Source organism: Limanda limanda, chromosome 6 (genome assembly GCF_963576545.1).
Source record: "Limanda limanda chromosome 6, fLimLim1.1, whole genome shotgun sequence".
Lineage (NCBI taxonomy): Eukaryota > Metazoa > Chordata > Actinopteri > Pleuronectiformes > Pleuronectidae > Limanda > Limanda limanda.
In genome coordinates, this window is record NC_083641.1 from 25758354 (window position 1) to 25782382 (window position 24029).

The 24029-nt window shown below is 43.7% G+C and overlaps 2 protein-coding genes across 2 annotated transcripts in view; one reads left to right on the plus strand and one right to left on the minus strand.

Moving 5' to 3' along the window:
* The window catches only part of zmp:0000001236 (mastermind-like protein 2), a 41867-nt gene extending 24121 nt beyond the window's left edge, over positions 1–17746 (plus strand). The window contains exons 2-5 of the mRNA XM_061073202.1: positions 7212–8438; positions 15873–16037; positions 16135–16243; positions 16327–17746. Of these exons, the coding sequence (XP_060929185.1) occupies positions 7212–8438; positions 15873–16037; positions 16135–16243; positions 16327–17153 (2328 nt within the window). The 3' untranslated portion in view covers positions 17154–17746. The remainder of the gene's footprint in view (positions 1–7211; positions 8439–15872; positions 16038–16134; positions 16244–16326) is intronic.
* A 3987-nt stretch (positions 17747–21733) lies between these two features.
* The window catches only part of yap1 (Yes1 associated transcriptional regulator), a 30669-nt gene continuing 28373 nt past the window's right edge, over positions 21734–24029 (minus strand). The window contains exons 7-8 of the mRNA XM_061073242.1: positions 23527–23639; positions 21734–22458 (exon numbers count right to left, since the gene is read on the minus strand). Coding sequence (XP_060929225.1) covers positions 22223–22458; positions 23527–23639 — 349 coding nt within the window. The 3' untranslated portion in view covers positions 21734–22222. The remainder of the gene's footprint in view (positions 22459–23526; positions 23640–24029) is intronic.

Consider the following 24029-nt stretch of genomic DNA (forward strand, 5'->3'; position numbering starts at 1 on the left):
TTACCATTCGTATTCCGTTTTCCAATATTTTTATAAAGTCAAATGCTTCATGGTCTCGATTTATCTTGTAGCAGCTCGGCCTGTTTCCAGGAGACGTCCATTGGAGAAATGAACGGGAGATTTACCTCCGGAACCTAGAGGCGTTCTCAAAGTGGTTCTGTCACTTTTCCACTCTAGAGAGGAAAGAAAACCTGAGAAAGCAAAACATGTCTCCTTTAAAAAAAAACTGCGAATGATTCTTCGGCCGATGTCGTTTGCGGCTTTTGAATCATTAATTGAAGGGATCCCTCTTCCTCTGAGAGCCACAGCGGTGTGCGTGCTGCACGGGACCGCTCCGGCGTCCCGGGCGCCCTCGGTCCTCCTCAGCCAGCGTCTCCTCGGTGGAGGATGACATGCAGATGAGAGGCGACAGCAGTGTCAGGAGCTCTGTGAGCCACATGGCGACGGGTGTATGTGATGTGACAGCTTGTCACTGCGATGTTGGTGACCTGTGGTACGTCTGCAGTGGCGTGGCCTAGCTGCTACTGCGGCGAGGCCTTGACAAGAGTCCGCCCACCCCCCCCTCAAACACACACACACACACATGCTGGTTCACAGGATCACTTCACTGCTGTCCTGTTATCTTTGGAATCAGAAGGCAAGGAACTACACAGCTCTCAGACTCTTTGTACCTCACAGGAGAATCGACAATAGCTCGGCCCCGGACTACCTACGATTTGTGTTTTACAGATTCAAACACCGCAGCTGTATTAAAAATCCGTTTGACCGGTGACTCAAACTGTCCGAGCGCAGCCTCACATACCTTGTCACCCTCAATTAAGCTCTCTCATCATTGTAATGGCTGTGCAGTGACCGGTGATTGCAGAGATACCAGCATTGCTTGTTTCTTCTTTTTTTTTTTTTTTGGAGGGGCCCCCCTACATATTTCCCTCTGAAGCCGGAGCTGCTTTAGCCTTCGGGGATATCGTATTAAACTCGTCTAAAGGGCACGTCAAAGCAAGGGGCTGATTGGAACACTGGCTTTAATCTGTGCATTTGGATAATGGAGAGCTGATCTTTGAACGGCGATGTCTCCGAAGAGGATTTATTTTGTGCTCAAGCTGCGTTTTTTTTTTTTAGTTAAAATAGCAAAAGTTTCTCCACGGAACGACGAGCCGAGCCACAGTAACTGTTGAAAAAATCTGCCTTCAGTAAACATAATGGCTGATTTCTCTTCAAAGGAGCTCTTATCATCTCTTTCCATTTCCCACAGGCGGCCACAAAGCTGCCTCTCTCTCTCTCCCTCCCTCTCTCTCTCTCTCTCTCTCTCTCTCTTTTTTCCCTGCTGCTGCTGCTGCTTCTGCTGCTCATCCTTCTCTCCTGCCGGCTCTCTGGAGGGCAGCCTCAATCTAATACAACTGTGTCAGGAAGTGTGGGGATGCAAAGTGCTGATGAGCCAAAAGTAGCCCACCTCTGCAGTGTGCTGCTTTGTCCCAACACGCGCCAGCCTGATTAGGAAAGTACACCACGATCCTGTGTGCTCACATCCCTGTGCAGCCTCACGGCACACCAAACATGCTAAGTGTGTTTCCTCTGTTGTTCCATTTTGGAAAAAAAAGATTGTAACATGTATGTGTGTAATTCACTGTGTGTAAAGAAGGATTTCAAACCCGCCGATGTTATCACTTTGTCAGGGACTAATCTATCCACAAAAAAAACGTCTCGGAAAAGGTTTTAATTTAATGCTGCAAGAAGCTGCCAAGATTTACAAGAGCTGAGCTGCTGGATTCTTATAAAAACACTATTTGTGTTGGCATGGCATATGTTTTAGATATAGATTTCATAAATAACTATTTCTTGTTGTGCATCACCTCAACAAGCATCACTTCCCTTGCCGTGCTGATCTCTTTAAATTACATGTATATGAGGCTTAGAGCTAAACAGCTTAAGGATGAGTGTACAGTTTAAAGATAAACACACATTAGAACAAATATGGATCCTGATAAAGTCAAAGGAAAAATGCTGTGAGTATTGTCAGTATTTACTCTGTAATGAGATACATGTTTGCGTCATAGTATAAAAACATATTGTACACATTGTAATTCTCAATAGAAACTAGCTGAGACTTAGTAACAAGCTAAAAATGTGGAACTAGACTCGCAATTGTTCACAGAATCGCACACACACACATAAATATCAGTTCCCTAAATATGCTTGATAGTTTTTAATCAAGATCCATTAATTATTCTTTGAGAAATCAGTGAAAACCCATATATCTTCTAACTCTGGATAATCTCCTGACATTCTCTGGAGTGGCTCGTCCGAGACAACGCTAATGTCTGAGTGAGAGCTTCCAGATTTTCTCCGAAGTTTCTCTCGCTCCTAGTAAGAACTCAGGAGAATGTCCGCATGAGCCGACATGAAAAAAAAGCAGGAGATCCCCCTCAGGATTAAGAGGAAGAGAGTGGACGTGTTGAGGACGTGTCGAACACACGATGGAAGCAAAACCGATGCTTAAACAATTCAAATATATCTGAAAAGCAGTGCCATACCTATAGAGGACACCAATGAAGATATCAAGAGACCGACGCTAGTTTTATTGTGATATTTAACACGTTACTTCCTGCCTCTGCTGCACCTGCATCGCCCGAGTGCACCAGAAACTCCTGTGTTGTCACGAAAACGTCTTAGAACCTCTAGGGGCGATGTTTGTAAGTCAGAGGCAACAAGCTCCTTCCCCTGAAGTTTCGTAGAAATCCGTTCTGTCTTTTTTTTTTGCGTAATCCTGCTGAGAGAAAAACAAACCAACAGAAAAACACACAGACGCGGGCAAAGACATGAACTCGCCCCTTCTGATCCGATCTGACTGAAACTAAACTCAGATAAATTATTCTGAAAACTGTGTTGGAGCAGCCTCAGCTTCCCCCCCGCCTCCATTATAAACCATGTCAAGTTCTCCAGGATGTTTGATTCCGTTTCCCCTGGATTTACAGTGTTGTCACGGCTTACAGCTTCAGACAGAAACCCTGTAATTAAACAAAGCCCTCCACATTGTTTTCAGGCAGATAGCTGAATTTTGCATGACAGCTGATCATTGGCACCGGACTGAGAGGGCTCTTGTTTCTTATCTGGCAATAAGCGAGCTGAAATCCCCTCCTGTAACCGTGCACAACCTGCAGAACCGCATAAATATTATGTCTCCCTAGAAACACAATAGCGGTATTTATTCCTTTATTTTGGGGCTGTTTTTTCCATGTCGGATGCCGAGAGGAAGGTTTCTAACTCTTGCGGGAGCGGATTGCAACATGTCTCAGGACTCTGGTGAATAGATTAAAGGCTGGCGAGCGCCGGGGTTTTTTTTGTGGAGCCGCACTTTTGTACGCAAACACACATGCACAGGCTACAGAAAAAAACCTTCAAACACTGTTCAAACCCTGGAAGCATGGCGTGGCTCTGAGGGTCTGTGCCACCGGTGTGACAGATGGTACCGGGAGGCCTGGTGCCGCGGCTCACCCGGAGCTCCATCCACAGCGCTCAGCATCACCACACTGCTCAGCGTGACACACGAGCGACCAGCCACCCAGCTCCCAGGAATAGATAGCCTCTGTTCACATGGCCAAGGTTAGGTTCCGCTGCTGCCACTGTCGAAGGGGATCAGTGAGCAGAAAGAGGACATATTGAAAATGATGAAAATCTATTCTGGATTCAGTCATTAATATCGTTTTTAAATGGGATTGTGTGTCCACTAGTAGGTCAATTTAAGGAGTTGAGCCTTGTTTCACCAAAATAACAGTTATATAGGTGTTTGCTGGTGTTAGTGGGTTGTTTGAAAAGGAAATTTGGATGAAATGTTCCATCTTCCAGTAGAAATCATTTCGTCAGCCTTGGTTTTGTGTCACTGAATTCCTTAAATGGACGTTCTGTTCGCTACCAACTCAGAAAATAGATGAATTAACATTTTTAACCAACCCAGAAAACACTGTTACGCTCTCATCTCCAGGATGACGGGTATATGATACGTACTATGTACGTTTGAGCCTCTCATGCAGCAGGAGTCACTTTCAAAGTGATTCCGAGCTTCTAAGCTCATTAAATGTTAATCAAAAAATCTATTTTCAGATCACTTGGAGATCCGTCATGAGGATTTCAGGTCAGCCAGGAGGCGACTACATCTGAGCGCTCAGTGAACAGGACCTTCCTTTATTTGTTGGAAATTATTTTGAACAAGTGTCTGAGCTTGTGTGTTTATTTATTTTAAACTTGAACATCGGTAACATCCTGATGCACTCGTGATCCGACCTTCACCCAAACTGCAGAACGTCTTTAGAAGCTTCGGCTTTGAATTCTGAATGAAGCGCTGCCCTTGACCGCAGTCCATTTTATAAATGGCACAGCGGCACTAGTGAGACTACGCGGTCTCACAATGGCTTTCTGCAACACATCCACTGTCCGTTCCATTATTCATGATGTGTTTGCTCAGACGGTGCCTTGAACCACGAGGAGTACTCCTGTCTGTCTTCTCCACAAGGAGAGTGAGAGAGAGAAAGTGCACACACCTACACACACACACACACACACACTGGAAGGGCCTGTTTTCATCTGGTTCTGTAGAAAAACAGATGTCCAGTAATGTGTGGAGGAGCAGAACGCTTAATAGTCTGGACCTCGGTGAGGATGGTGCAAGGGAGCTGGTGAATGAGACACAGTGTAGATGAACTCATGGAACGTTTCCAAGTTTGAACTGTATGTGTCTCTGTAATTTTCTGAGCTGGCATCATCCGACCCGGCTGCCATTACATCATCGGACAAGATTTCCTGCTCTCTCTCGTCTCGGTCAAGGATTTTTCAAGTCAGCCTTACTTTTGTGTCAAAGTGAATTCCACTTCAAAAAAGTTATTGCTTTTTTCTATCCATTTACTTCACTATTCAAAGGGTAAAAGGCGAGATCGTCCATTATTGATCCCTGTGGGGGATGTTATATAGAATAGAATAAACATAGAGTTGAATAAAATCATACGAAACAGTCAGACACAGAACACAAAAGTAAGTTAGTGCAGTTTATCCACATCCAACATCTCAAAGTTACATGTATTTATGTAATTAATATATAATATGAGCAAAGTAGAGTATATGAAATAAGTATCACTACTATTATTATTGTCAATAATAATAATGAAAATGTTAATTATTAATGTAAAACAGTTACTACTACTACTTTTTCCGACATTTAAATATATATTCATTTCATCAATGTAAATTATTACCATAATCAATCAGGTGAAATGTTGTGATATGTATTATTATACATATACATAATATGTAGTACAGCTATATGGCTCTGCCTAAGATACATAATACCTAGTACACCCAAATACGTCAAACTAAAAGGAAGCTACTGCAACTATACTACATTTATTTCATTTAGATATTGCCATGTTATAATACAGTCGCTGTTCACTGCATCCAAAGACACAAAATGTGTTTGAGTCACATGTCGAACAAGAACATTTTATTGCTTACAGACAGAATATTATAACATTTTTCAGATGTCAGGAGGTTTGTAAATCAGCCACCAAACAAAGTGGAGAAGCAGGATTCTGCCTCCAGCTGCGGCTCCACACAGTGACGACATGTTGTTGGCAAAGAGAAATAAAGGAAACAAACTGTCCACTCTCACTTTGACATCAGTCTCCCTTTGTGTTTGGCCGAGTGGGATTCGGTGAATGGTTTTATTCTGTTGTGCCTTCACATCGGTCATTGTCCCGGAGCTCAGGCACGTGTTTACTGAAATAACCCCAATGTTTACCTGGAAGTTAATCATGCTTTTGAAAAAAAAAAAAAAAGCTTGCACTCCTGAAGCTAAAGGCAAAAAGCAGGGAGTCTGATCTTCTGCAGGAAAAGGAGCTAATTGCGGCGGAGAGATTCTCCATTAACGCCCTCGGTGGCAGAGACGCCTCTGTGCCTTGATTAGAATGTGAGCATGCAGGCCCGTCTCCAAACCGGCGCTGAGACCATTAGCAGAAGTAACTCAGACACGAGCCGAGTAGAAATGTAGTGAAGTACAGGATCCGCTCCAAACCCTCAGGCTATGAATCATCTTAATGCAATGTGTGCCAGCAGGTGGAAATGACTCAAATTTGTTCCCACAGTGAAATATGCATCACGCTGATACTCCTCTCTCCGGCGCTCAGGTCGGCGTAGGATCGGAGTCATTTGGTTTCCATGCAGGCGCCACATTAAAAGATGGTCAGATACTGGCACAAAACGTTTTTTTTTATGTGTATACAACACTGTGCCGCTGCATAAACAATTTCTTTCTCAGCCAGTTGTTGACGATGACGCTAGGAAACTATTATTCTATTGACACGACGATAACATCTGAAAATATGAGTAATCCTGTTTTGTTTCTTTACTTTGATAACATGGAGGAGAATTTAGTTTTTGAATGCTTTGAAGGGGGCGTGTTGGAGTTGTGAGTCGTCGCCGTGTTGCTTAGAACCTTTTAAATGGAAAACACGGAGCTAGGACAAAAGGAAGTCAGATATCTGCACCAGCATGTTAAGCAGAAATCTCAGCCACAAAGGAGAAACTCTGCAATCTGAGGAAGCACAATGGATGAAGATATAATGTATGCAAATGAGGGAAACAGACAAAGACCCTATTCTTCTCTCTCGGGTCCGTCGACTGGATCAGATTCCCTAACTATCTCCTCAGCCCATCCACTGAGCTCCAGCTACATTATATAAAAACAAGGTTCTAAGTGCTGCAGCAGCGTTTCCCATCATGCACTGCAGGTCGTTAAACACATTTATATGTTTTAAGCTCCGATCCGAATGTATCTGCGTGGTCTCTCAACGTTGCAAATGGGAGCGGGTGACTTCAGCCTGAATCTCTGTTGGAAAGAAGAAACTGTCTATTAATAAAAAAAAGTAATCTTCCTAAATTTCACAAGTTTGTCAAGTGCGCTGCATCTACAGGCCTCGGAGCAAATTGTGAAATTGGATTAATTTACATGCTGATACTTTGAAATGGATGTGGAGTTTAATGCACAGAACTATCGCCACAAAATAAATTGGTTGACAGGAATCAAGGGCAAGAACTTAAAGGGCTGTTCTGACAAGGGTTTATTCAGGGTCGCTCTCGAAATAAATATATAAAACCAAACGTGAGCTGAAGGGTTTTGTGTCGGTTCCACACAAGGTTTTAAAACTCTGCTCTCTTGTGTTTTGCAGCTCCAAGGATCTCTGCGACGAAAGATCGAGGGCCATGCACCGGGACACCTACCGAAGCAGAACGGGTTATCCTGCGGTTTCTCGGGAGCGGACTATAAGAGGGTCCGCGTGGACCCCGGCTCTATGGGACATGGACCTTGCAACCATAACTTGACCCAGTCTCACTCTCTTCAAGGGTCGTCGGCCATGGGCATGCAGAGGAAGAATTACATGATGCCTCACGGAGTGGGGTCCGACATCTTCAACATGACCCTGAAGGAAATGAAGAAGGAGCCCATCGAAGTCCCGTCGTGCGGCCAGTCGAACACGGAGATGATTTTCGACTTCAAGGACGAATGTGGCAGTCAGATTGACCCAGATCTCCAGGATCTGTTTGATGAGCTGACGAAGACGGTGTCCCCGCTGAACGACCTGGAGTTCGAGAAGATGCTGAAACAGGATGACACGTTCGGTTTGGATCTGGGTCGGCCCAGCTCAGCGGGCGCAGCTGCCAGTCTGTGCTCCCCGATGGACAAGCCCATCAAGATGGAGCACTCCCCGGACTTTGGCCAGGTTCACGCCGGCTCGCCACAGCTTCGCCCGGCCTCGGCAGGGCCCTCCTTCACGCTGACCGGCACCTCCTCCTCTTCCTCCTCCACGACGCAGAAACCCAACCCTCCGGCAGGACACCCCAGAGCCATGCCCTGCTGGCCAGAAATATCCCACGCAGAGCAGCTGAAGCAGATGGCGGCCAACCAGCAGCAGCCGAGCTCTCTGCTCCACCACCACCACCAACAGCAGCCACCTGTGGGACTTCCCAGCTGGGCTCCTGCCATGAACAGCCACTCCTCCACCAGCAGCTTCCCCCAGGACAAGGTCTCCGGCCCGGCGCAGGTCAACCAGCAGAGGATCGGCGCCCAGAGCAAAGGGATCAACAACTGCCTCTTCAAACCCAACGGCCACAGCGGATCCCATCACCTGGACATGAAGATCCTCAGCACCAAGCCCACGTTGCACTTCAGCCCCAAAGCTCCGCACTCTGCCGGGGGTCAGCCGATGTCCATCATGACGAACTCGGTGAACAAGACTTCAGCCCAACAGCAGCAGCAGTCGCCTTCCACGTGCCAGAACCAGCCGCACGCATCGCTCCACTTCCAGAACCAGCAGATCTCCACGTCCGGGGCCCTGTGTCTGCAGCCCAAGACCGGTCCTGCCGGGCTGCCGTTCAAACTGGCACAACAGAGACAGGTAAAGGCTCCATTCAAAATCCCTTTTAAATATATATATTATTACATGAAACCTTGTATCTCCAAACTTTTAGAAAGAGACATCTTATGCTCGTATTCAGGTTCACGTGCTCTATTCATTCAATCCTTTAAACATTGTTTGCATAGCACCTTTCATACAGGTCGGTGCAGTTCAAAGTGCCAGACAGTTTCCGTCAGACTGGCAGCTTTGTGTACATTATGCAAATGTGGGACAACGTCATGTCCCAAGTATTGGTCTTGCTGCTGACGAGGCGTTCAGGAGCAGTGGGGAAAAGGAGCTCCCTCTGCTGCTTTTTTTAGCTTTGCAGAAATTGTACGAACACAATGTAGTCACACACTTGAAAGAGAAACTTAAAAAGCACAATATGTTCTCTTTTAAGGAGTTAGAGAACAAATCTGCTTTGCATTTCTTTTGATAACTTTAAAAAACACCAAGACACTAACTAGGTCATCCCGAGACAATTAAAAATACACAGAATATTCCTTCATGCATTTTTGATCTCAAAATGATCATTGGCGTTACGAGGTTTTTATCACACGATGACAACGCGGCAGATGTCATTAAATCACGAGCGTTTGGTTAATGTCAGCAGCTCTGATCTGTTATTACCAAACATTCTGCAAATCGGACTAATTACGCTGCGAGAAGCTGAAAGTTAATTTCTAATCTCTCAAGATTCAATCTCGATGATTTATCTTCTTGTTGTGAGTGTATGCCTTGTTTGTTTTATTCCTCTATGTGTAAAATAAGAATCAGCTGCAGCACTGGATGTCACCTCCTCTGCCGAAGTAAAACCGGTGTAAAAACAAACCGGCTCTCGTCCTCCTCATCAGTCGACCTCCTCCGTTCGCGGCTGTTTGTTTTGGGACTTTCTCGTCTTCATTGTTCTCGCGGCCCCCTTTTTTCCTGCTGCTGAATACGTATTTCCCACTGAAAGTGCTTTTTGATGATGACACAGATTGCCAGACCCGCGGTAGATTAACATGCAGGACTTCTAATTCCTGTGCTTGTCATGGCGGCTCCGCGTCAGGGCCCAGATCTGCACAGCGGGATTTGCTAATTGGAGGTTGTTAGCTACGAGGGACAAGTGGTGGAAAATGACAGTAATCTGCTTAGCCTGGTGCCCGAGGTTGAATCACTGATTTGTTATGATTGGGGAGATTTAGCCCCCCCCCACCCTCCCACCCCTCTTTCATTTTCTTGCACTAACAGTATCTGTAGCCGTCTTTGTATGACATGATAATGCGAGCCGCACAAGAGTGCTCTCCTAACCTCTACAGATCAAGGCAAGTGCCTGAGTGACTGGGAGAGGGTGGGAGGAAGGAGAGCGGGTGGGGGGGGGGGGGGGGGGGGTGGAGGGGTGGGGTAGGGGGGGGGGGCCGTGCAGACATTGAAGTAAACAAGATAGGATGACAAATACATCATCATGCTTGGGTGTAACAGAACCTGTTTTACTACCATACCAGGGAGTCATTTACTGCTTCAACGCAAAGTGTAGCTGTGCACGCTCATGTATTACCCCCCCCACCCCCCCCCCGCCCTTTTAAGTGTCTAAAGATATATTCATCATCACAGATTTATGTTTTATTTTATGAATTCATTCATATTGATTCATCTGGAATCTGTACTTTTCCAGAACTCTTAATGAACCCATTTCTAAAAGATATAATCTATAACAATTCTTCATTAAAATGTATAAAAACAAAACAGAATTCCCCCAATTTATTCAAGGGACTTTTAGTTTTGGTTTTTTAATTTCACAACTTCTTCTTTTCCTGCTGTAACTTTCAGGGCAAATGAAGAATAGAGAAGTAAAAACGATTATTCTCTGTTGTTTGCTGCGTAACATGAATAAAACTTTGATTCATGACCTCATCCGTGCACGTGGTCATGTATCCCCCCCCCTAAAGTGTCTAAAGATATATTCATCATCACAGTTATGAGGCTGAGATCTTTAAAATCTAAACTATTGATTCATCTGTAATCTGTATTTTTCCAGAACTCTAAATTAACCCATTTCTTAAAGATATAATCTATAACAATTCTTCATTAAAATGTATAAAAACAAAACAGAAATCCCCCAATTTATTCAAGGGACTTTTAGTTTTGGGTTTTTAATTTCACAACTTCCTCTTTTCCTGCTGTTACTTCCAGGGCAAATGACGAATAGAGAAGTAAAAACAATTATTCACACTTGTTTGCTGCGTTACGTGAATGAAACTTTGATGACCTCATCCGTGAACGTGGTTTTCATCGGAGTTGTTTAAGGAAGATTTCCCACCGCAAAGGGGGTGAAGACCACAACTCCCATGATCCCACACTGCTTCATGACATCATCAAACTGGGTCTTTTGCTATTGATTTGATTGGGAGACCCCTGGCTGCCAAAGTTCCAATTTCTTTTTAATCAAAAGAATTCAGAATTAGCTGTAACTTTAATATCAGTGATGCCAGAGGCGCTGCTGATAATCACTAATGATGATATTTCCGTCCTTCTTAACTTAATGCAGCATATTAAAAAAATCTGAAATTATGAGAATAAAAATGGTGCATAATTAAAAAGCCACAGTGGTGAAAAGGAAATGGAAGAGACGCGCTGAAGAGCTTAATGAAAAAAAGCTTTGACTTGGAATTTGATCAATTATTTAGAAAAGCAAAAGTTTTCAAAGCCCGAAGCTCCTGAAAGTAAAAGAGCTCAGTCACCTCTGGTCTTCAGCTGCTGAGGACACGAGGCTGTGGCAGGAGTTCACGAGGGGGGGAGACAACTTTCCTCCAAAGAACGTGGAGCTTTAACGATGCATTTTTTTTAGGTTTTGAACAAATGAAATATGCAAACGTGAAGGAGGAGGTGTTTGAGAGAAGCTGAAAGCGGTGTTTGTCTTGTGCTGTCAGCGAGGAACGGGTTAAAAGTCCAGCTAATGAGGAAGCGACAGCTCACTGAGAGGAGAAAGAGAAAAGAGTCTCTTCCCACAGTGGATTGAATTAGTAATGCTGGAAAAGTAAAAGGTCCTGAAAGAGTGGCCCCGATTCCCCCTGTGCTTCCTCCGGCTGGGAGAAGGACTCGGGCTTCCTGAGGCCGAAGACCTTTTCCACCTTAAAGAAAAACAGCTTTGCAGTTGAAATAATCGTTTGCAGAGTCAGACGTGTCAGAATTCAAACCCACCACTCGGCAAAACTCAAACCATGACGTCACACACACACACACACAGAGAAAAAACACCTCGCTCAGGGAAAGTAAGAAAACAGCAGAGGACACTGATGCATTATGAAACCTGCTGTGGTCGCTGGGCAGAGCTGCTTCAAGGACACACTCCAGCGGTGGAGCTACGTTGTGTATTTAAGCTACGGTGACAAATGCTATAAAGAGAAAAACCTGACGTGTTAATAAAATAATTTTCAGGCTGTCGTTATTTATGACGCCTGAAATCCGACGTGTTCCCATTTTTTCCCTTTTTTGTGGAAAGCGTTAAAATATCTGTTTGCAATTTTTCCTGGTAAGGAAATGCCTCGGAGCTTTATGCATGCAGGTGCAGAAAAGGCAATCTTTGAGAAATATATTGTAACAAAGTGGTTTTCCTGGCTCAAACTGAGGTATTCTGAGTTATTCACTCCTCTTGTAATATAATATAATAATGCGGGGGGAGAGAAAGAGCAAGTTTTCACAATGGAGATTGGATTTATACTGTTGAACTGGAACTGGAACCGCCTCCAGGACAGATTTATAAATTTCACTTTCCAGTTTTATAGTTTTAACCATCTACTGATCTAGTGGAGTGAAAACAGTGATACCCTTTAGTCTCTATATAGTATTTTATCTGCTCAGAATACGGGAAGACAGATATTTTGCATATAGTTCACTCATGAATCAGTTTTATTTAAAGGGGGAGGAAGGTTTAATATTATTGAATAATCTGTTATAGCCAACAAACATATTTCAGGACTCCAAATGACCCAATTCCTCTAAAACAATAAAGATAATATGTAGCAATTCTTCATTAAAATGCCTAAAAGCAACTAGATAGATGTGTGATATATTTTGTTGACTTGTGCACCTACATTGTGCAGGAGTGTCATTGCTGTCGTGATTAGTCTCAGCTAATAGGTATTCCCATTTAGAGCTAGCACTTTGCTTTCTCTCCTTTCTAGTGGAGTGAAAACAGTGATACCCTTTAGTCTCTATATAGTATTTTATCTGCTCAGCATACGGGAAGACACATATTTTGTATATAGTTATATGATAAATCAGTTTTATTAAAAGGAGGAGAAAGGTTTAATATTATTTCATAATCTGTTAGAGCCAACAAACATATAACAGGACCAATTTCCTAAAAAAATAAAGATTATATGTAGCAATTCTTCATTAAAATGCCTAAAAGCAACTAGATGTGTGATATAAATTGTTGAGTTGTGTACCTACATTGTGCAGGAGTGTCATTGCTGTCATGATTAACCTCAGCTAATATAGATTCCCATTTAGAGCTAGCACTTTGCTTTCTCTCGTTTCTACATAAACAGAATTGTGAGTGCAACTCAAGCCGAAGCTCCTCTCGATGTAAATAACGTCTCTGCAGCGTTGTGTTGATGTTGTGTTGATTCCCCCGGTGGCACCACAACATCCCTCAGTCTGGGATCCGAGCTGAGCCACCAGGGCTGAGCCTCTGCACACCGGGTCACTCCGGCAGCGCAGTGAACTAAGGGAGTGCTTGTTTCCTGGGAAAGGGAGTCGCGGCCAAGTCCAGATGCCGAGCGGCTCCCCGGGGACCCGCGTGTCCCGGGTTCCAGACCTGGAGGAAGTGCAGTCAGTGTGAGAGCCGGCGAGGAGGCCGGGCCCGGATCGCTGTCAGCTGCCTCCTACTGCCGCAGGATGGGAGACTAAATCACCACCGGGATCCTTCTCTGAGGCCCGAGCCACATGTGGTATTCATTTACAACAAGCTTGTGAAGAATGAGAGAAGAAGGGGTGGGGGGGGTTGAACACGGAAAACAGCTCTATGACACATGAGGATGACAGAGAGGATTACTCAGTCATACATGCTAGAACACACCTCACTGGGTTTGTCTTACAGCGGGCGCGGGAACAAGCCGTCAGTGGTGGAGGAAGTACTGAAGTTTAGTACTTAAGTAAAAGTACAAGTACCCAGGAAAATATGTACTTAACCCCTTGTAGACGAATGTCGCGAATTCGCCGCAAACCCCATCCCGGTCTTTTTATCCCACTAGTGCCTGATGGTGCAAATTGTACACACACCATGAAGGTATTGGAAGTACTCTGCCACCATCTAGTGGTCGGAGTGGAAAATACATACTAGCCCCTTGGTACTGTAGAGCAAAGTTATTTTGAGGTATAAAGCTGTATTTGAAATACTGTGATGATGGAACAGCAATGATTTTACAGAAACATAGGTTGTTATTCAATTTCAAGCAAAAGCAGCATCAATGTAATAATCTACATACCAGAGACCGGAAAATTTGTTAAATTACGGTTATGCCCCATTATGCCTAATGTCGCTAATTTGCCTCATACTTTAATTTTATATCTTTATGCTATATTGAAATTAACAATCTCCACTTAATTTAGCATCTGTATGACAGCCAAAAACATAAATAATATTTTTTTTATATAATTGGAAGTTAATTCAGGCAATAAGGGGTGACGTAAAAGTAAAAGTACTACTTCAACAATCCTACTTAAGTAAAAGTAAAAAGTACTTACTTTTAAATTTACTTTAAGTATTAAAAGTAAAAGTAATCACGCAATGGGTTGTCTCTCAATGTCTAGGCTGTGCCGTTTTGATAAAGAATGCAGATATAGCCACTGGTAATACTCATGCCTCTACAGATGTCACTACTAGTAATAATTATAAGCAACAACATTTTTTTATTGGAAAGGTTGGTGTACTTATTGTGCTTATACCCTCTGTAATACTGTTCACACTCTATCTTACAATTCTGCGGATGACAAGTTATCTACCAAGCCGTCTCCGGGGCGATGGAACAAACCACTGTGGGGAGACGTGTGTCTGTGATGGACACAGTTTCTCACAGTCGGCTCACGGCCACCGAGCTTTTGGGAGAGTAACAGGAGAAAGCAGTGTTTTGATGTTCCAGTCCCTGTGTAACCTCATTGCCATGCTCTCTCTCTCTCTCTGCTGTGTGGGTGGAGCTCGGGCGAGGGAAGCTGAATATTAGCTCCTCTGAAATGGCTTGTGACTCCTGATGAGTTTCAACTTCACTCGCTCTCTAATCCCGGCTCGTTAGTTCTCCATATTTCAGCCCCCATTCATTATCATTCACCGACGCACACACACACATACACACTCTCTCTCTCTCTCTCTCACTCACACACACAGATATGCACGTACACACACGCACACACACACACTTCCCTCTCTTTTCTCTCGGTTTTTCTTTGGGGACCACAGAGTCACCACCCTGCAGAGAGTCGTCCTCAGCAAAGAATCTGTTCTCTAAGTAATAGCTTCTGCTAAATGCACTGCTGGATTTAATCCACTTCACCCTGGGAAATATTTTAAGTCAACACAACGACTGACACTGTACACACAGCCTGTGTTGACTGGGATTTTGTGCACATTAACCTCATTCGTGACAAACGCCTGCACTTTGTCAAGGCCCAGGCGTGGGGGGGGTGTCCTTGTGTCCACAAGAAAGACCGGTTTAGCACTTCACTTCTGGAGGGTATGGATGGCGTGTGTGAAAAAAAAAAAATGCATTACAAGGATATGTAACATCTCAAATGCCAAGATGGTGAAAGCTTTGAAAGGGAAAAAAACACACACGGGACAACGATTTCAAATATAAAAAATCCGGTTTGGATGTCTCAATTTCCTTTGAGTGCAGCCGACTCTACAACGTTTTAATCAGTGTGATAGTGTCAGGAGCCAAATGGGTTTTCTGGAGAGGGGGGGGTGGGTGGGGGGGATGTCTCCGTGCCAAACACAACAGTGATCAGTAAAGGAGAGAGCTTAAATGGAGGTAGTCATGGTGCTGGCGCTCTGCTCCCTATCGGCACACATTTTTTCTGCTGTCTCAGGGATTCTTTCCACTCTCTTTAGACTCAATTATCAAGGGAGACGCAGGCCTTGAGGAGGAGGGCTCGCACTCCCCCCCCCCTCATCCCCCCCACCCACCCTCCCTCCCAAAAAAGAAAAATCCTCTCACCAAGTCTCCCTGTTTTTATCTGCAGAGGGAGTCGCCTTGACCACATTCTGGAGGTTGCATAGCATCTTTGACACAGATCTAAAAAATGCCTTGTAGAGTTTTGCCCTCTCGTGGCCAAACTCTATCATTACATGTAATTCTTTCACTTGCACTCAGCAGAGAAAAGTCACAAAAGAAAAGGTGTATTTGCTGTTGTCTTTAATGTGAAACCGTTCGGTGTGTGTCCTCCTCTTAGGGCGTTCCTCCGGGTCCCAGGCTGCCCATCAACGGGAGCTTGGGCGTCATGTCGGCCCAGTCGCAGCCTCGAGCTCCGGCGCCAAACCTCCAGCAGAAAGGCCCGAGCAAAACGCCAGCCATGCTGAGGCAGCTCAACCAGCAGCAGCTCGCCATCGGCAACCCGGTAAGATCACAAACTGATGAGCCGGTCAGACAGCAGCGATGATTCGTGAGAAATTATTGATTATATTTTTTCAACTTTTGTGTGTTTTTCTTCTCAGGACAAAGACAACGCTCATGATCAGTTCAGCCGCCACCTCACGAGACCCCCCCCGGATTACAAGCAGTCAAGAAGTATGGTGGGACTCAAGCAAGGAAACATCTACACAGGTATTTCCATTTCTGATCGGACATAAATTAACCGATGTGATTGTTTTTCATGCTCATAACCAGTTTTTCTTCGATCTCTTCAGGTCAGAACTCGTCCACGTCTACCAGCAACGGCCCAGAGAACGACCTGCAGTCCATGGCCTGTCACCTCCCGAGTGGGCCCGGTCCCAAGATGACTCCTTCGCCATCGGAGCGCAGGTTCGGCCTCGGCCCCGACTGTCATCCGACTCCTTGCATCGGCCAGTTCCAGCAGCACAACAGCCAGAACCAGCTCGGACTAAATCAGAATAAACCGAGGTTCCTGGGACCGAACGGGCAAGCGGGTTCCTTCGGGATGAACAATGTAGCAGGCGTTCAACACCAGAGGCCGACAGCTGACCTGCATTCCTCCGGGGTCCCGAGGCAGGGTCTCGGAGGCTTGATGACAAATGTCAACATGGGGTGGGGCTCGGCCAACAAGCAGTTGACAGCTGGACTTGGCGTTAGGCGTATCCCCAACCCGCAGCTGGACATGTCAAACCACCCGTACCAGCAGCGGCACATCGGACCCCCGAACCAGGTGGCGCCGGACATCGGGATGCTCCCTCACAACCCCTCCATCAGAGACACGGGTCCCAGACCCAACCAGCCGATCATGGGATCCCCCTCGGCGGTGGGGAGCCTGAACCAGGCGTCCCCTGAACAGCGGGTTCCAGCCGGGAACTTCGCCGAGCCCAACCCGAGCTCGGCCGGCTACCACCAGAACAACCGGGCCAGCCGTCTGACCTTTGACTTCCTGCCCGAGGGGGACAACACCGTCCCCGGCATCAACACAGACTCAGACTTCATCGACTCTCTGCTCAAGTCCGGCTCCGGGAACGACGACTGGATGAAAGACATAAATTTGGACGAGATTCTCGGGAGCCACTAGTGAAATTTGGTTCACGAAAAAAATAAAAAAAGAACAAAAGAAAGACCCAAAGCCCCAAAACTGTCGAGGTTATGTACGTAAGGTGGAACGAGAGAACATTTGTACATAATGATAAAAAAATGGGATTTTATAAAAACTCACAATATTTGTTATCCAAGTAATACTGTATTGTTTTATATTGTATTTACTGTGAAATCTGTTTGTTTTTTTCTGTCTCCAGCATATTTCGGTTCCTGGTATTTTTTTTTTGTCCCATGAAACTGCTTCTGTTTGCGGTCGCTGTTGTTTGTGGTCGCTCATCTTCAAGCTGTAGTGCTGTCCTGTAGGATCGAGAAACCAAATTCACACTGTGAAAAAGAAAACATTGCTGTGTTGCGTTCAGGATCATCTCCAAGATTAATGTCTCCACCCACTATAGCATGATATGGTATTTACCTTCAGACGTTTTGCTGCCACACAAACACACACAGATGATATTCTTTATTTTTTTCTTACGTACTGTTCAAGCTTTTTTTCGATCTGTGGTAGTTTTTTCGATGCAGTTTAAATAATGTAACCATTCTTTTTTTTTTTTCATGTGATATTTAATAATTATTGGGATAGTATTAAAACATTATAACACATGCAATTAATAAACTTGATTTGAATTCAGTGTTTTGGGTTTTTTCTCTTTAGACTGTCAGAAATTACCTTTTCATTTCTATTTTTGTGTTTTTTATTGTTTAAATAGAATATAGTTATTGTAGCTGTGTGACATGTTCTTTTAACTCCAGGCAGCAAGTCCCCAATCGACTGCTAATGAGCAATTTCAGCTTTAAAATATCAGAGGAGTGATGGATCCCCTGCCACAGGCGTCGTATACAGACAATACTAACATATAGATATTTCCTTTTAAGTGAGATTCTGGCATAAAACCACGAGAGGTTCTGACGTTTCACCGTCGCTGTCGACAAACCGGAAAAAACCTTGACAAGTGATGCAAGAGCCTGCAACTGTGTTTTCAACCGGCTGGGTTTTTTTTATTTGAATTATCAAAGGAGGAATGTCAGAGATGACGCCGGTGAAGAAATGTGTTCACGTCCGATTTAACGGTGAAACCATCGACGTGTGTAAACATCAGCAGCTTCTCGATGAAGAGGAAACGTGCTGCCGACATCAGAGGAGAACAACCAGTGATGCAAAGTTAGTTAGATCAATGTTCTAATCCATGTTCCGTCTGAAGGATTTATTTAGAAATCTCCAACTATCTCCCGACCCTAAAATTCTACTGTCTTGTGTATTATTTACATATATATAGTTATTTATGTGTTGGTTTATTTGAGTGTCAGGAGACAAATGTGTTTTCTGGAAAAGTAAAGCTGCAACTTTTGACAACCATTTAGGTTTAAATTGTATATTTACATTTAACAGTGACATTATCTATAGTCTATACATTTTTGGCTAAATATATGAATATAAAATGAACAAATATTGTGAAAAGTACATTCGACGCCCCAAAAATATAAACCACTACTTGACTCCTTTAGATTTAACGTGTTCCAGCATCCTGACCCTAAACCTAACTTCTGCACATGACCCTGAACTCAGCACTTAACCTCAACCCCAATGGACACTCACATGACAAAGTCTATTAGTTATACTTCATCACATATTGGGAAAGTCTGTGGCGTCGAGTTGAGCTAACTCTGCCCTCTAGAGGTCCTAGTAGGTAACTACATCTTGCTTATTTTGTTGGTGGACTTCTAAATGGAAATATTACTCTAAAATGTGTCACAATAAAAAAAGGGATAAATGACTGAAATATGTTTGAGGATGTAATATAAAATGTCTGAGAGCTACAATCTCTCGCTTTAAGTTTCTAACAAGCACTTGTGCAATAAATATACTAAGAACTATCCCGTTATAAAAAAGATTCAACAATCAAAGGAGTGAATAAGATAATAACTAAAACTAAACTACTTGGAAATTGAATCATTTGCACGCTGCCTAATCACAACATATATTATCTCAAGTACTAACACATTATGTTTACCTTGTGGCTACAAAACTTATTTTATTCACAGTGAGTAACAGAGTGCAGAGAGAATGTAACACCCAGAGGGAAGGTAAGTAATGGATTTTAGATTGTTTTCGTACATAGTTGTATAATTTCCTTGTATATCCTGTTTCATAATGTGTGCTCATAATATTTGCTTGTAAATTTCCTGAGAAAACAAAACAGTGTAGTCTAAACTCATTAAAACAGAATGAGTATCGCTGAGTTTATGATTCAATCCCAAAAACAAAGAATAAATTGACACGCAGGGGAAAATATTACCACAAAGTATATAGTTTATTTCAGGTCAATTTCAAAGTATCATATGAAGAGAGAGATATAATGTAACAGAATTTATTGTTTCTAAAACACATGCACATATCTATCGAAAAATGAATAGATCATTAATGAATATAAATCATTTCATGTGCATTTAGAAAAACTCTAAATACGAAATCCTTTAACTTGTGTGATTAGTTCTACTGCTACACTGACAGTCAACAGCTAATATGCTCCGACACGTACACACTAAGTAAGCATAAAATCAGGTCTGTGACAAAATGCATCATTGCATCAAAATGAAAACTCTGTAGCCGTGCGATACAAGCACTGCAGTGTACCACTCGTTTTTTAGTTGCATTGTTCTCACCAACACTGTTTATCCGTCTTAATCCATCGTCAACACATGATTTAATGATCAATAAAATAAAAAAAAACTAAAAAAAAAAGAGGTTTCTCGCACAGATCAGAATAAAAAAGTTCATGTTCTCAGATCTACAAAAAAAAAAATGAATTGTTCCATCAAGTTAATGCTACCAATTGTGTAATCGGCTGGCAAACAGAATCACTGTGACATCCTGCGAGGCCTCATGGAGGGGCGGGCACGGCAGGAGGATTATTCAGAGGTTACTGCAGCAATTAGAAGGTGTAGTCATGGTGTAAACATCAAAATAACATGATTATGAGAGTGTTGCCGGTGTGTCGTCTCCGCCGGGGTCTTCCGCTCTGTCTTCCTCGGAGAGCGTGTAAACATGTGAGCGCTTATAGGAGATAGAAAATAAAAAAAAAACACTTGCTTCTCTGTTCTGAAACCTTAAATCCTTAAATCTCAGGGTTAGTCACTCAAAACGAAACCGTCTAAAGAAAAAGAACAAATAAAAATAAAAGGAATCTCTCAGCTAGACCTACTCAGACGTGCCCGTTAACACTTAGAAACCTACATCTTTTTTTTTCCTCATCATTAGCTTATACAGTTTGTTCATACAGAGGCTGATTCACAAATCAAACCGTTTCTGGACTCGGTGAAAATGAAAGCAAAATATATATAAGTGTCGGCGTTACAAAAAAAAAAAAAGAAAGAAATAAAGAAACATCTTTGGAATTTGCCACCACAATTCCTGACTGAGATAATAACTGATTGTTTTCTTAATTACTCCACGATAAAGAAAAGAAAGAAAAAAATTAACAATCCACGTAACTCACTGCCAGTCAGTCAAACCCTCGGCCGTCCGCACCCCCCCCCTCGACTCGACTCTTCAACTTGCTCAAACTTGTCCAAGCTGTAGTTCACAAACCCCCTGCCCCCCCGCCCCACCATGCTCACAGGAAGACGGGTTCAAACGTTGTGTATAATAAATGTACGTTGTCACAATTGATCGAAGAGCTATAGTTTCTGTTTGAGATCTGCCTTTTTTTGGTTAATGTTTAGGAAAAGATAGTAAAAAAGCTGCATGTGATCAACAAAAAACAAATCACACCAATATGTATATAGTAAATAAAAAAAGAGACAAGAAATGAATCAGCTAGATTGTTAAAATAAAATAAAAAACTCGATCCGTGTCCTGGCAGACGACTTGTTCTCGGGCGAAGTTAAATGTAGAAGTTCATCGATGAAAGAAAGAATGAAGAACAAAAGCGAAATGCCGTTTGATCTACGCTATCATACATATGTAGTAACCCTAAAAATAAAAAACAACAACACACACAAACAAAACAAAACAAAAAAAGAATGAATCACGAATTAGGCTTGGATAAGACTGAGATAAAAAGTTATTTCCCTAAATCCCCTCATGTGTTTATAAAACAAAAGAATACAATTGTGATTATTGAAACAGTGGATAGAGGAAGAGTGTGGCTGGCGCTCGTGAACGCAGCCTAATGCTTATTGCGGTACAGAAAAAAACTTCGTAAAAATTGTTCGTGGTGCTCGCGTCTCTCAAAAAAAGGAAAAAAAAATACAACTGAAGGCACTTGATCTATCAAAGGTTTAACTTAGACTTGCTGGCACAGCCAAGCAGCAATGTAGTCGGTCCCCAGGCTCCGCCCACCCACCCCACCCACCCCACCCCCCCAGCGGCAAAAAGCCATCATGTCCGAGCTGGGCCACACGTTGCCTTTCCTCCAAATCAGTATTGTTTAAGTCTTTTTCGAATACATCATATTTGGTTTCTCAGGCTCGTTGAATACAAAACAAAAATTAAAAAAGGAAAAAAAGAAACTTACAAGGCCAAATACAAAGCTACTTAAGCTCAGAGTGGAGCAAACACAGTGGAGTAGTGCTGCAAGAAATAAAAAAAAGGGAGGCACCGCAGAACCCCAGGTGATAACGGATGAGCAGTCTTTGCAGAGGAGTGGGTGGGGGGGCGACCAGGGGACAGGGCGACCCCTGCGACCCCTGCCCTAGGTGGAGATGCCCTAGATTCACGGACAGAGCTGTGAAAGATTCGGGGACCCTTGCGTAATTGTCTGTTCATGGGCCAGCCTTGAAGACACAGACAAAAATAAAAAGGAGACAACACACCAGTGAAGAGAGAAGAACAGAGCGACGCTGCCTCGGGAAAACATTTTTAAAAAAAGGAGGTCGGCCTTTAAAACGCCCGAGACAGAAGTCCAGAGAGGCCTTCGCTGAAACGTCTTGTAAAAGGCTTCTGGGGAACTCCTTCACAGATCAGAGCAGGCAGCAGGTCCAGAGTGTCGGGAGGAGGAGGAGGAGGAGGAGGAGGAAGGAAGGGCGCTACCCCCCCGCCCGGGCCTTCTATAACCATGTGAGGAAGCTCTCCTTGTCGATCTTGGTAGCTGCCAGCACGGACTCCATGTCGTTGAGGATGTCGGAGCTCAGCGCCTCCTGCAGGCTGGGCATCAGCTCCTCGCTCTCCACCGCCATGCTCTCCCCCTCCAGGGTGCCCAGGTCCACGTCCGTCCCCGGGATGGCGTCCAGGTAGTCCGGGAAGCGGCTGGGCTGCGTCCCCATGGAGGGCGGGAGAGAGTCCCCTGGTGGACGGGAAGAAGAAATACACTTTAATTCTCTAGGTAAGAGAATGTTTTGAGGACGTAGTAAACACGAGCAGCCGAGAGGGAACCGGTCCCATCACGCTGTTCGCTGGTGATTATGTGCCGGGGATTTGAGAGAGCTGCACCATTACCCTCATGGTGGTGAGAATTAAAAATCACTGTCATTATCAGCTCAGTGTTTAACTCCAGCGTTCACAGTCAACTGAAGTTGATTCAGCTAATTAAAAAGGCATGAATCTGATTTTCTCTGTGACGAACGGTTGGAAGCTTAAGGCTCCGGCTGCATTTAGATGTTATGAAGAGATGCTGTAGTGATGATTAACAATAGGACAGCTTCCTTTTGAACGATTTATTGTTATACAGACATGTTCACCCCATTCATATCAGTATAGGCTAAATGAAAAACATCTCTTCATACAAAACAGCACAGATCAAAAGTGGCACGAACTACATGATCGCCCTTAAAAGAGTTTGATCACATCTAAAGAAACATGGTCACGTTCTCTTTTATAAATCTGTTGATGAATTGTTATCAAAAACGTTTTACGCCATTAAGCACCAATTTGTATTTAGATTTTAATTATAACCTTAATGGAGGTTGGATTTAATAGCTGATATTATCTTTAGTTAATACATTTTTTTATGGAGAAGGTAAATATGAGAATATTAAGTAAACAAATATTGATTTAAATCTGGTGAAAAGCGACCTTGAAACAGCAGCTTAAACCTAAATCTCACCTCGGCACCTGACCCTCTTGTTTTCCCACTTAAAGCTCTATATTATTGATTGTATTTATATATTTATATTTGCTTATATATATATATGTAACCGTTGTATTACAGCACGGTCACACATACGCTTATGTGTCATAGGAGGCTTATAAAACAATTGCTTCCTGTGTGGCCTGCAGCTCAACTCCGGTGAACTTTGACCCACGAGATTCGCTGCACATTCACATACGTGTGACAGCTTGAGCTTTGGCTAGGTGTTCCTAATAAACTGCCAACTGAGCGTACAGTCAGTAAGTGATGGTTTCCCAGCCTCACCTGTGTCCATCTCGTCCACGCTGTTCAGGAAGTCATCTGGAGTGCGAGGGACGCTGTAGCTGCTCATACTCAAGCCGCTGTCTGTGCTCTCGTCCCTGGAGTGGTAAGTCCCGCTGGAAATACAAAAATAATAACAAAAAAGTTAAAAAGAGCTGCACAGGCGCTAATAAACATCCTCAATTCTCACCAAACTGCAGAGAAGTAGAAGCTTTTTTTGTTTGGGACGACCTTAATGATCGTACTTTGAAAAACGGAACTGAACTCTGTGGATTTAATGAAATGATCCCACAAGAAACACACTGGGTTATTAAAAGCACACAGGCTGAGAAATAACAGTGTGGCCTCGGTTCCCTCGGGTGGAGAGGATGGGGGGGGGGGGTATTCTCTGTATATATACGTGCACATTTCACCACTTAGATCTATGCAACGCTGGCGACTAATTCACGGCGACGCCATTGAAACCGAGCGTTATTCGCCCATTGATTGCGGAACATCCGGGGAAA